The sequence below is a fragment of the Megalops cyprinoides genome, chromosome 24 (genome assembly GCF_013368585.1).
Source record: "Megalops cyprinoides isolate fMegCyp1 chromosome 24, fMegCyp1.pri, whole genome shotgun sequence".
Taxonomy (NCBI): domain Eukaryota; kingdom Metazoa; phylum Chordata; class Actinopteri; order Elopiformes; family Megalopidae; genus Megalops; species Megalops cyprinoides.
In genome coordinates, this window is record NC_050606.1 from 8,250,970 (window position 1) to 8,264,945 (window position 13,976).

At 43.2% G+C, this 13,976-nt stretch overlaps 1 protein-coding gene across 1 annotated transcript in view; it reads right to left on the reverse strand.

Annotated features, from left to right (window-relative positions):
* The window catches only part of gpr158b (G protein-coupled receptor 158b), a 62,015-nt gene that overhangs the window by 5,712 nt on the left and 42,327 nt on the right, over nt 1–13,976 (reverse strand). The window contains exons 6-8 of the mRNA XM_036519131.1: nt 7,841–7,950; nt 5,126–5,364; nt 2,577–2,715 (exon numbers count right to left, since the gene is read on the reverse strand). Of these exons, the coding sequence (XP_036375024.1) occupies nt 2,577–2,715; nt 5,126–5,364; nt 7,841–7,950 (488 nt within the window). The remainder of the gene's footprint in view (nt 1–2,576; nt 2,716–5,125; nt 5,365–7,840; nt 7,951–13,976) is intronic.

Genomic DNA, 13,976 nt, shown 5'->3' on the forward strand with positions numbered 1-13,976 from the left:
CACATTTTTTCTTATAATTACTTTTTAATGACCTGTAATGACTAGATGTGTTTTTTATGAGGGTAAACAAATATTCTCTAAAGTTGTTTGGTGTGTCCCATCACCCCCCTCCCCACCCCCACTCCCGCCCCACCCTCTCCCGGGATATGTTACAACAAGACGCTCTAATCAGGCGTAGTTTTAACACATCTGCAAACAGAAAATAACAGCCTTGCTGGATCAAAGAGGATGATGCGGCCGCTGAATTTAACACGCAGTTGAAACTGCCAATTAATGGGACCATGTGACCAGCATGGGTCATGTGACTCCACACATTCTAAACGTCATTTTAAATTATATGGGCAGGTACCATCTGCCATTGTATTTAGGAAAAATGTGGCTTCTGCACTGGGAACACAAGGGAGATGAGACTTGAACTTGTGTGTGACATCACAATGTCCTGGTGTGCGGCGTGATCCCAGCACCCCCCTCCTCCAACCTCTGAATATTCATACGACACGTCTGCTGTGGGCTACACTCTCTGACCACCACAAGAACGCACATAACTGCAGTTAAACAGGAGAAAGTTCAGCAGGACGTTCAGAAGCAAATTCACACCCAGCTTATGTTGTGGATGTGACATGTAACCTTAAACCGGGTCAGAAGTGGACAGTTCCAATCCTGGACAGTCTGGGTCCTGAAGAATATTCCTGCAGTTTCCTTTCAGCTGATTCACACCCGGAGCACCAAGTGAGATAACTTTCTATTATCCTAACTTCCTACAGGGGTGGCAGTGTAGCATAGTGGTAAGGAGCAGGGCTCATAACCGAAAGGTTGCCGGTTTGATTCCCTGCTGAGGCACTGCTGCTGTACCGTTGGGCAAGATACTTAATTATGTAAGTCGCTCTGGATAAGAGCGCCTGCTAAATGACAATAATGTATTGTAATGTACATGTCCAAATTTTGGATTCAATCAAACAAGTAAAGGCTGAGGTAGATCAAATTCCAACAGATATGGCCGCCACCCAGGGCTAGTGCTACCCCAGTTCTGCTTCACTAAGGAACAGTGGAATTCAGGACCATTAATACCCTAACACGCAGTGTTCATTGTGGGAAAATGATATAGCTAGCAGTCCCAAGAGATGTCCTTTCATCTGCGTGACAGGACTAACCAATACTCGGGGCTGTTTTTGGTCATCTGCCCCAGCCTTGTCGAGAAATTAGAGTATGCCAGCTCATATGCAGAGAATAATAATGTCGAGGAAACCACCCCGCTGACCGCAAATCGCTCCTTCGGGGAAGATTGTTATGCTGCAAGCGGGCTATAACAAAATGGTTTCGCTGCTGCATAAAATCTAAACCCTTTGAAGACTGCTGCTGAATCTGCACCCCTGATACCTCACAGATCTATTCTGAGAAATACCTTCACTGTTAAATTGAAATGTAACTGTCATATGCTATAAATACCGCAGGTGTATGAAAGTATGCACGAGGAAGATAAGCCTAATTACTGAACTATTTGAACTAGATGAGATTCCAATTATGTTATATCCAGGAGGGAAAACATTTCAACTGTTAGCTGAATAATGCATTATTGGAAGGTATTTCTGCTATGGCCTCATGCTGGTTTTATACTCTAGGAACAGAGAGTGCAGAGAGATGCCATTCAAGACAGAGACTGGGGTTTACAATTCCTGCTGTAGGCAAATTGAGTTTTCGAGCATATATTTTGCAATATTAAGCCCATGGCTTGTCCTTTAGAAAATAAAAATTCTTCATCTGTATTTATTAAAACTGTGAATTCCTAACAGGAGTTCGTATTTACAGCTATAGTCCTTATCCCCTGCATATTTCGTAATCACAATGTACACAGGGCACTGCAGGGTCTAGTGGCTGTGGTTAGGCATTGAGTTTGCTTCAGTGTTAGTTAATGTCAATTTTCAGTAACTTGGTGAAAAATTCAGGCAATGCTGTCAGCTTAATCAGAACTGAGGGGTCTCTTTTGCCCTTAAGTGTCCTTAACTCTCTGAGTTAAGACATCTTTTGGAAGTAAGTCATTTTTGTGACAAGAGCACTCTCTCTCTGGTAGAGATCATACGTTACAGAAAAACAGTAGTGAAAGCTTTTGGCATTAAGAAACCTTACCATGGCATGTACCTGTGTCTGATGGACATGTTCCAGTTAAGTCTTCAATAAGTATCTGATTTGTTTTCAAGGGTTCTGTTTTGAATGATTATACCAGCTGAGAATGGTCAATGAGGTAAATTTTATATGGCATTTAGCATAGGTAAGGTTTATTTCCATTCAGATCGGGTAAGAATAGGGATCCAGGAGCACAAGCACACAGTCCCTCATTAACATGCCAAAGACCACATACAGATCTGCCGATGTTTTTAGAAATATTGCTTTAAATACATAAACATGAAGAGGGTTCACTAAACATTCCCATCACACACTGCTGCATGTTGTCTCTAGCACTGAAATCAAACAAAAAATAAATAGGCAAATCATGATGTATCCACAAAGGGGACCGAATCAATATTATCTAACGCAATCATTTTTCACATTGTAAACAGATGTGTTAGCAGGCTGCTTACCTAATGACTTGGAATATGGCGGTGATGACGAGCTCGTTATAGATGGCGACGGCCATGTAGCGTGGCTCGTGGAATGCCGAAGGCACCGTCCGCACAGCGTAGCAGAGATACACCCCCCACAGGAGGAAGAGGAACTCGGCTGTTCAGGGAAACACAAGTGGGACACGAGGGGTTAATGACCAGGCCGTACCCACTGTCCTCTAGTGATCTCTAAACCATAAAATACCATGAACAGTCACCACACGCCTCGACTTAAAATTCATATACACAGCCTGAGAGTGTGGCATTTTGGGTACAGAACTGGATATAATGAGAATCCGATTTCCCTAAAGTTCAGTGTCTGATCGGCAATGACCATTTTAATCCCTTACAATGAGATACTTTTATGCTCGAGGTAAGAATGGCAAGGTACTTAAATTATATTCAGTGACTATAATCACGGACCTGAGGGGGAAAAATATCAAATTAACCAACCAGCCAAGACTTTTATAATACAAGAAAAGATCCAGACCATGAGTAGGGATTCCTAAAGTGATCCTCCCTATAGTGACAAAGCAAGAGCAGTGTATGTCATTAAGACAATCATTGCTGCAGATTTAGGAAGGACCTTCTTGAAAAATAGTTTTGGGGGGTGTCTCATGTTCAGTTTAAATTATGCATTTTTTTACTTGACCATTTTAAAACAGGTATATTTAAATTACATTTTTTTTTTTGGCAGACGGTTTTATCCAAGGCAACTTACAAGTGACGTAGAATACAACACAAGCAAAAAGCCAACAGTATTAGAAGCACTGCATGACCAAGTTTCAGTACTTGGCCAGACAAGGTACACTCTAGCTGGTAGTATATACACAGAGGAAAAACTTGCCAAATAATTGCTTATTTCAGCAATAGAAGTAATAATAATAATGGATTCGTGTGTATTCTCTTGTTTTTGTATCTGAATGAGCTTTACAATGACGGTGGGGTGACTCGCCTCAACCACCACTGAAGTGTAGCACCTACCTGTGTGATGCACTTACAGACATTTTGTGCCAGGAGGTGTACCACTTGAGAGAAGTAGTTTTTTATTATTTTGACAATTAAACTGGGGGGATGATCAGATGCCCAAATTGAACGACCAGATTAGGAACTTTTCACCCCTTTAGCAACCGGCCGGAGCAGGCCGAGTAAGTCTTAGACCGGCCCGCTGCGAGAGGGAGAGGCCATTTCGCACCTGTGCCTCGGGTCGCGTTGCGTTGAGAATGCGGCACGCGCACGCCCCGTCTCTCTCTCTCTCTCTCTCTCTCTCTCTCTCCCTCTCCCCCGGACCTGCTCGCTGTCTGTCAGGATGAATCACCGCCTCCGCCGCCTCCAAGCCGTTTCCCTCTCTCTCCTGGCCGTTTGGCGGCACGCCGTCTTCAGCCTCCTCGAAGGCACAGGCTGCGTTTCTGCACCTTATCTCGGGCTGACCCCGGCCGTCCTTTCATCCCCCCCCCGGCTGTCAGCGGAAAACCTGTTCTGCATCGCTGCCTCCTCTCCTCCACTCTCCTCTCTCCTCTTTCATCCTGCTGCTTTTTTGGGCTTATTTCAAACACTTACATAAACCCCTCCTGCCTTGAAAATGCTATATTAACAGTCAAATACTAATTGTACTGTTTTTTTTTTGTCTTCCTCAGGTTTATTTATTTAAACATTTCTCGGGTTTATTTATTTTTTGGAAATGCCAGGAGCAAGAGTAGCCAGGAGCAGTTCCTAAAAAAACATTAAGAACTAGAGGAAAACCCCAAGCAAAATGGGAATTATGTGGGGTATTACATGTTTTGGGGCATTTAGGGTGACAAATATTAAGTCTTCTACCTAGTCTCAGTGTTGGTTGGGATTTATAAAAAGCTACAGTGGCAAGCCTCGTTTAACCATTTCGCATTCCATAGTTAGATGCCTCCTGATTAATAACCCATAATAGCCCAGAAATTTTAGAGGAGAGGATGGCTCCCTGTCCCATGGATGCTAAATATTTTTATCATTATCTGCTGTTCAAGCTAATGCAAGGAATTCCAGGATTTGGTGCGATTCCCGCAAAAGAATCTAAATATATGCTGTCCAAATCACAAAAAATGGCATCTGTCACTACTCTTATTTTTTTAATCTTACTCTTACTTATTTTTGCATTGATTTATATCTTAAGTAAAAACAAAACTTAGAATAAACTAAAATGTTATCCAGTCCTCTATGCAGACAGCTTTTAGTTCAAAACTGGTTTTGTGCAAGTGCAGTGGCACATCACTGTGCATTTTAATAAAACGCAGACACCACTGCTGGCGTTTGGAATGTCTGAAGATTGTCCCACAAACCCAAATCATAATAGTTTTTTCCCATTCTGTACTGCATTTGTACCCACCTCCTTTAACATTCACTCCAGGAATGCATTTTAATAACCACCCCTGACCTCTCTGACCTCTATAACAGGAACAACATATTTCCACTACTGCAATATAGATCTGCACCGATAATGAGGTCCTGACTGAGGAAAGGGGTCAGGTGTCCTGTTAATAATGCATGAGACCTACCGACGGCCATCATGTAGTCCCAGCGATCCAGCAGACACATGCTGAACTGGAGGCCCTCGGGAGTGACGCCCACGTCGATCAGGGACAGGTCCCTGTCCAGGTTCTGGCACGCGGCCGAGGTCCAGGCCACCAGGAACCAGCAGACAATGAGCAGGATGATGGTCAGCAGGCGCAGGACCCGGCAGCTGGTCATGTAGGGGATCCTCTGGGCCGTGCGCGACAGGAACACCTTCAGAACCCTGCAGCGTTCCGGAACGGAACAAAGAGGTGAGTAGAACACCATCAGTGCAGCACAGCACCAATAGCAACAGGAACACCTTCAGAACCCTGCAGCGTTCCAGAACGGAACAGAGGTGATTAGAACACCATCAGTGCAGCACAGCACCAATAGCAACAGGAACACCTTCAGAACCCTGCAGTGTTCCAAAACAGAACACAGAGGCATGTCATATGTATCTTAGCAGCCAGACAGGTTTGTGCAGGGGGTATGAGGTAATCTATTATCCCACGGCATTACTACTCAGTTTGAAACTTTCTTTCACAGAAGATGCAAAATGTGAATGACAGATAAACAGATCCAATAGAAGAAGGTCCATATTATGAGTGATGTCACTTGGTCATAGTGAACATCATGTACTATAATGTGATGTGATGGTTGCACCTGTAACACAAGCATGAGACAGCAACCGGGGGTACCTGTGGCTCACTGTGAGCAACTCTACAACTCTCATTCATGAACTGAAGAGAGGAAATGAGGAAGAGAAGAAAATCTGTCTCATTATAAATTCACTCAATTAAATCATCCCTTCAGAGCTACCACATCAATGCATTTCCCAGAGAACTCTGAATGTGGGTCAGTAGAAGATGCATCACATGTGTGTGATAACTTTAACCCTGGCAGCTTGGTTTCAGTTAAGCTCTCCTAAGAAAATATCCTTTTCCTCTTTATTTACATTACATTACATTACTGTCATTTAGCAGATACCCTTATCCAGAGCACCTTACATAGTTCATAATTTTTACATATTATCCATTTATACCCAAGGGTACAACAGCAGTGCCCCAGCAAGGAATTGAACCAACAGCCTTTTGGTTACAAGCCTTGTACTTCATCAGCTCTCAGGGACTTTCTACCTGACCCGAGCTCTGCTTTTCATTGTAAGAGCACCATTTTTTACAATGTAGGATCAAAGGCCTCATGTTCTGAGGGAGAAGTGTCTGTGCCCTCGGCCTGTGTACTTCCAGCATTACATCAGTCTCCACAATGCCCCCACTGAAGCGCTCTTTTTTTCTGCTTCTTCTTTTCTGACCTGTTCAATAAAAAGTCGTTCATTATTGAAGCCAGAGCTCCTCTGATAGTTTCCCCTTCCATCGACGATACACTCATTGTCTTACTTAAAGCAGCGATAAATCTTTTGTGAGCCTCATTCCCTGTGGCAGTGGAGGTGCCAGTTACATTACTTCCATGATTTATAAACCTCTAACAGATAATTAGAGGAAAAAACGACTCTGGCACAAGAAGTGGAGACACAGTTCACCACAGCCTTCACAAAGAAAGAGTATGTGCACTGTTCTGTGTAGGAAAAAGACAAATCTTGTCATGAAAACATAAATATGTGATTGCACTGACAATATTTGTTTTAATAGCGTAGTTAGCATAGCATTATTTTAATAGTGCTTCTCTCATGTCGTTCAGTCACTCACTCACTGTGTGTGTGTGTGTGTGTGTGTGTGTGTGTGTGTGTGTGTGTGTGTGAATGCACCCGTCTGTGCGTAGGCATGGGTATGTGTGTGTGTCAGGTTTACTGTGGAGGTCACAACAGGCCTAAGGCAACAGAGGGGTGATTTTTGGTTCAACAACCTCTGACATCTGGCGAATAGCACAAGGCTGGCCAGCTCCACCTAGCTTGCTCTCTGTGTTTGCTTTATGATACTTGCTGCTGACTTTACCCTGACAGAGGTGTAGAAATGGCTGTGCCCCAGCCATAAAGATCCTGGTAGGCCAACCCATAAATTACCCATCACCCCCTGCTTTCCCATGAGCGGGAGTCCAAACCGGAGACTAAAGTGCGACGAGAGATTAATTTGGCTGTTCTATCAACGAGGATATCAGTCACTCTTTGATCTGTCTAACTGCTGTCTAATCTGTCGCCAGGCTGCGGCCACCCCTCCTTCCCCCTAACTCTGTCCCTTCAACGCAGAGATTGGGACATTTTCAGCTGTCACTGTGAAATGGCAAAGTCAGGCACAAAGGCCAGCTCATTCCCAAAGGAAGAGTGGGTACACTCTGACATTTAATGGCACGGCCACCAGCGAAATGTCACTGAATCACTGCGTGGGGTTACAGCAGGCTCAATCCCGGTCATCAGCCTCAGTCATATTTGAAGCGTGTTGCCGGATCCCTTTGTGAGGTGGTCCACATCATCCCATGACATGAGTGCCAAATATCTGGGGTGCTCCTTGATATTGTCTGTTAACAACAGCCGTCTAATTAATTATTTACTGACTATTGACCAATATTATTTTGTGTTGTTGGGTGTTTTTCCTGGCCAGCTGCAGTGGCTTCACTGATGTGTTTTTGTATTTCATCCATCAGAATATTAACAGATGCAGCCAAAAACGCATCAACAGACAGAATTTTATATAATGCAGATTCTTTCCTAGTTTTGGTCTAAAATGTGTTCCTGACCGTTTCTCGCACTGGAGGAAACCTACCTGTAGAGCTTAAGAACGACCGTCCCGTAGACGATGGCGAAACCCAGGAGCCGCACCCACCGCAGGAGAATGCACCGGAAAACACTGGGAGGGAAGTACAATATCACCACCTGGAGACGGGGAGAGAAATTAGGCCAACAGTGCATCCACTGGACACATCTTTGCAGTGATATTAATGTTAGAGTCAACACCTGTTGTAGTAATATTACTTTCAGCCCTAATTGAAGGACACTAGCAGTCGGTGCGGTTACTTTAAGCAGGACACAATGTGTAACATTGCATAGTTGTATAATTTTACTGTTAATCAGGACCATGTAAAGTGTATCAATAACCATGCACCCTAGAAGTGGGGCTCTTTCAAAGGCAAGGCAGCAGGTGTCCTGATTGGCCAATGCGCACACACCCTTTTTACACCCTCTCCTCATTAAACGGTATCACTATGTACTGTTAAAATACCAAAACTGATTTGGACGTGCCCTTTTGAATTACAGAGCTACACTGCTGTTGCTTAAATAGCAATCATTGTGTTAAAAAAGATACATTTTGTTCCAGCCCCCCCCCCCCCCCCCCCCCCCCCCCCCCATCTGTCTATGTTTTGTTCCATGTGAATCTCAATTCAGTTCATTACCAAAAAGTGCAAGCCTTTTTTTGTCATGTAAATTGATGTACATATTCACGACACAGTAATACATTTGCTGAGCATGGCTAAAAAGTTGCGCCTTTGTTGGGCTCATTTTTCATTTTAATGCAATAGCCTTCCCACTGCTGACTACCATACAGGAAACTACTGGTATATACAATAAATTAATAGTACAGATGTTTTCATGCAATTTATAAGCTATTGTTGTACTAATGTTATCTAACACTAGTTTAGGTATGTTCCTAAAGTCTGTGTGTATATTTTTGCATTGTTACACCGCCTTTACTTGTCAGGGTGTAACGCAGTGCTATCAGTTACACAGTGAGGCAGATCTTCACTCTCTCTCAAACTGCATTAATATGCTTTTCCCCGTAGAATTTCACTGTTTACCATCCTTTTGATCACAACCTGTCAAAGCAGCAGAAGTGGTAAAAATCACCATATACATGCCAAATCATGCATTTCCATTTCAAAATCCAGCTCGACCCCCCCCCCCCCCCTTCCTTTTTCTGACGAAGCACAACCAATTTAGCAGGCACCAGAAATCCTCCATAATTGAAAACAGTACCAAACATCTGTGCCTCAGCCTCTAGCAGCGATGGAAACATCTGTCAGCCCTCCGCAGCGCACTTGTTAATGTGCAAATGGGGAAATGTTCCCTCTGTATAATCAAATAAGGGGAGCGCAGAGTACCGCGCACTTCTTGCATGCAAGAAAATTCGGTTAGCCCAGGAATTTCATCTGTGCGGGTTGATTGCCGAGAATTTGAAGCACCCTGGCTTCTTCATAAGGATTTAAGTGGATATTCAACCTAACCCCTCTGGTGCTTTTTCCCTGAACCTCAAGTGTGTATATATATATATATATATATATATACACATATATAATGTATATATATAAATACACACATATATATATGTATATGTATAATTTCTCTCACTTTTTTAGTTTGTTTTTATGACTACAAAACCTTTAAGGAGGAATAATTCTTGCTTCAATCTGTTACAAGTTAAGAATGAAGCCAATCGTGATTACACTGTGAATGGCCACTAACAGTTTTGATATATTAAGCATATCATATACCCCTGTTCCAGTTCTCCAAATAACTCAGTGAGAGAGCTTTCCCCCCAGAGACTCTCGAAAATGGGCACGCATAAATTAAAACCGACATCAATTGATCTGATCATGCCTCATTTTTTGAGTTTCTGACATCCAGTATAAGAGTATATTGGCAATATTATTTGTTCCATATGCTACCCATCAGGGTGCCTCTCCTCTGAAATGCGAAATGCAGGCTGCAGAACATGCCTATCCCTCTTATGCTCAGCCACTGGTCCGTGTCGAGGAATGCCAAGAGTCTGTTAGAAGTGTATTTAATTAGCAGGGAGGCTTTCAAGGATAACTACTTCTACATCCTTTTTGGAAGTTAATCAAGAACAATCTTTTTTGTAGGAAGTGAATGCTGATTACTTGTTGTCCTTGTTATATCAGTGAGGATGCACAAATTAAGTGGAACTGTGCAGAATGCTGTACTTCTTGAGACATTGACCTGATGTGCCTCTCCCTCTCATGTTAGCTGATCAAGTTCCCCCGAGGTGAACCTCTTTGATCTGTGTATAAGGGTTTTATCCCGGTTTTGTGTGGGCTAGGTGCTGTCTGCTACTGATAAGATATCCAGGATAAAGCTTACCCTAACCCAAATCAAGATACAAACCATTATGAGCAAAAAAATCTGTTACAGAGCCAGGGCCTACTCAATATAAAGTGTTGCCATGATCTCTACAGTTATGATTTTTCTCAACTTTTCACACACAAAAATGCCCATCAGATCAATCATGAAGTACAAATTCCAGCTGATATTTGTTTCAAGGCATCAATGCCAACAGCCATACAATACCATCCCTTGCCTGATTGTTAAAGCCAGTGGGGCTTAGCTTGCACTTGGATGGGAGATCTCCTGCGAAAGTTACTGCTGAAAGTAGTGCTGGTGGGCCAGTCTTCCCTACGAGTTAAGTAAGATAGATATATATCGTATAAAAACAATGCCCCTATGCAGTGATGGGGACACTGTGCTGTAGCAGATGATATTCTTTGGATGAGCTGTTAAAATGAAGTCCTAAAATGAAGACCACTCACTGTGGTCATTAAAGATCCAGTGGTACGGATTGCACCTGTAAGGGTGCCCTATTGTCCTGGGGTGAATGTCCTGATATGTGCTGAGCGTTCTGATGCAAAACTGCCATCGTAGATCATCCAGGTGTCTCCCGGCTCCCTTTACTTTTAAAGTGCCTTGTGATTGCTGACAAGGTTCCAGATCAATGCAACTCACTGTTATTGTCAACTGACGCTGCAGGGGTGTGAACTGAATAAATACTGACACTCAAAAGTTGAGGAAAAACATCAAGCCGTCATGTAAACTGTATGTTGCAGATATGCTTTTCCCAGAATGCATTTCCCGGTAATCTGATTAAAGAACGCTGTCACACATCTCCCCGTGACTGTTTCTGAATTAGGCAACACTAAAACAAACCGCCACGAGTCAAACGCTCGCGATTTCCCGCTGCACCCGGACGGGAACGGCGGTATCTGCGTCTATCGGCGTGAAATTCTATTCCTGGTGTGTGTGATTGATGCGCGGCAGGGTTATGATGCGTCCTCATGATGAGGCCTGCTCTCCCTGCGCCAACAGCCTCATGAATCTTTCACCGGCGAAAAGCACCGTGCAGCCATGCATACGGAAGGGGGAGAAACAGCGAAACAGACAAGCAGGACTGGGGGGGATAGCAGAACCTGCAGAGAGGCCCATGGCCGCACTGAGGAAACAACCCCCCCCACCCCAAACCCATCCTCCAGTAATGCATTCTGATCCCCACTGCGAACCAAGAACCTGTGTTATGCTAAAATATGGATATGAGCATCTAAAAAGTCCAGAATTCACCGGTCTTATTCTTCATAGAAACTCATACATTATAGCAGCTATTACCACTTGCAGTGCGGTACGCAATTTAACAGCACAGTTAACGAATGCCTTCATAATATTCACAATGTATAATGAGGCTCGGTGAAGAAAAGAGCCGCAGACACATCTCTTTATGTCATAAATTAAAATAAAAGAGAAAATTATGCACAGCATGCTGCATGCTGTTACAAGGATGCTGGCTGGTAGCTTGACTGCTTTTACCTAGAAAGTTCTCTGCAGTTGGAACTTCCATGCTGAGCCTGACTGCGCCAACAATACAAACTAAGCATGTTTCTGGCAACATGATGTGCATTAACCACTTACAATACTTGTTAATATCATATATGCCTACAGAACTCCTCTGGTAGCAGGTACTGTTTCAGCTTTTTGTGTGTAAGTGTGCAAGACCAACACAGGTTTTGTGATTTTGCATCCTTGATAACTTTCTTGATCAGGAGCAATTGACTTAAGAGACCAAAGGTTTTTTTTTTTTTTTTTATAGAAATATTCTGCAAAACAAAATTATGCCAATTTTGAGCTAGGGCCCAGTGCATGTCTCCAGCTGACAACACATCTGCCTTTTTTGACTCTCTGTGCTTACATTATTAAGCAACCTTCCGCTACAGCGCCCAATTCACTGACACATTAATGCTCTGAAAGGATTTTTGCTGGAGGAGAGCCCTAATGACTGATTTATAACAATGTACCAAAGCGCCAATGTACAGATCATGTGGAGGGATCCTAACAGACACAATGGCAAGTGCAGGTGTGAGGACTAACTCAGTTTCAAAAAAAAAATAAAATAAAAAGGTACCGATTAGTGTGTGCAGGCAACAACTGCATTGACGGCCTTGCAGTTCGCTGGACGAGCAGAATGTGTATATTTTTATCCTTATGTTGATATAATCTACAACCATCTTAGATACTGTACTGCTTCATATCACACACCCCTGTAACTGCACTCCAAGGTGCTGTGTGGGAGGGGAGCAGGAGGTCAGGCTGGGCTGGAGGCGTTTCATCGGAAGGCGTGAGAGCTCGGGCTGGCAGAGGAGGAGAATAAGACCCTTTAATAAGAGCCTATCTTCCTCTCCACCCACAGTCCCCCGGTGCATCTGGAAGGCTTGGCGATCTCATCGATACACACTCCCTCAGACAGAGGGCGCTGTGGGCATTTTCATCTTGAGACTATCCAAACCGGCTGCAATCAAAGGAATGTGGCAAAACTTGCAGCAGACTGGGTGAAGTAACTTTACTTACAACCAGAGGGTTGCCGGTTCAAACTCAGGGCAAGGCACTGCCATTATGTAAGGTGCTTAGTCTTTATATCTTGTGGACCTGTGCTGCTGAATGATTTCTGTGCTGCTACAACTGTCAAGTTTACACTAAAAGCACTTCTGGGTAAGCACACCGAATAAGCAAACAAACACTACAGCATACTCTACACATCTAAGAATACCCACAGTATATCGTAAAAAAAGTTTCCTCATGCATCAGAATACTTTCATCTGTGTTTCAGTTTGATTTGCGCTCCTCTTCACTAATGCCTCATGTGATTTCCGTACTTTTTCTTGGGATTAAAATAGTCGCAGAGCTCATTAGGTGGTAAAACGCTGAGGTTGCTGTGACATGATTCAGCACTAGACAGCATTGTGCCATTCTTTTCAGTGTGAGCTCATTAAATCTCACACAAACATCTTTTTTTTTTTGAGCCACCTTTCTCATTCAGAGGACCATTCTTTAAGCACCAAGGGCCAGGAATGTGCTCTCCGTGATTAGCACATTGTCCAATGTTGAGACGGTTTTGAATTCATAATCTTCTGAATCTAGTCTCCATGGGCCTAGCGCAGTGAGCGCAAATCATTGTTCGTGGAGATTTTTATTACGTTTTCTGGTTTAACTTACTTACTAGTAATATTTTTATTACTTCTTTTATTACTGATTTGCATCCATTTAAAGTTTGAAAAGCACAGTTTGTCTGTCCATTCGTGAATTTTCTTCATGTTTAAACAGCAGTGTGCTTAATGGTTCTCTGTTCTCCTTTAAAAATATATATATATCCAATCTAATGGTTTTACTGTACTTGTATCCCTGCCAGCTAGCTTGTATCTAATCTGGCCAACTACCAAAACCTGGTCATGCTGCGCTTCTAATATTATTGAGTCCTTATGTGGCTTTTTGCTGGTGTTGTACTCTGTCTCACAAAGCATCTGCCAAATGAATTAATGTAGATGTAATGTAAATGTCTCTCTGTATCTTCAGTGCAGCTGCTCAGAGATATGCTCAGTTTCCGCAACTATGGGGCCATCTGTAGCAGGCTGTCAGTGCCATCAACTCTCAGCAACTGATCAATTGTTATCAATGCTGCCAAAATTCAGGTGTTGGGAGAGAGGGGTGATTACTCTGAGTTTTGTGCTTGCTTATTATCTGTGTCAGTCTACCCTAATTAGGCCAATCAGATGTTCGTGACAAGAGTTTAAAGGTTCAATGTGACCCAGGAATAAAATCTTAAAACCCTCTGCTAACGATTGACACAAACG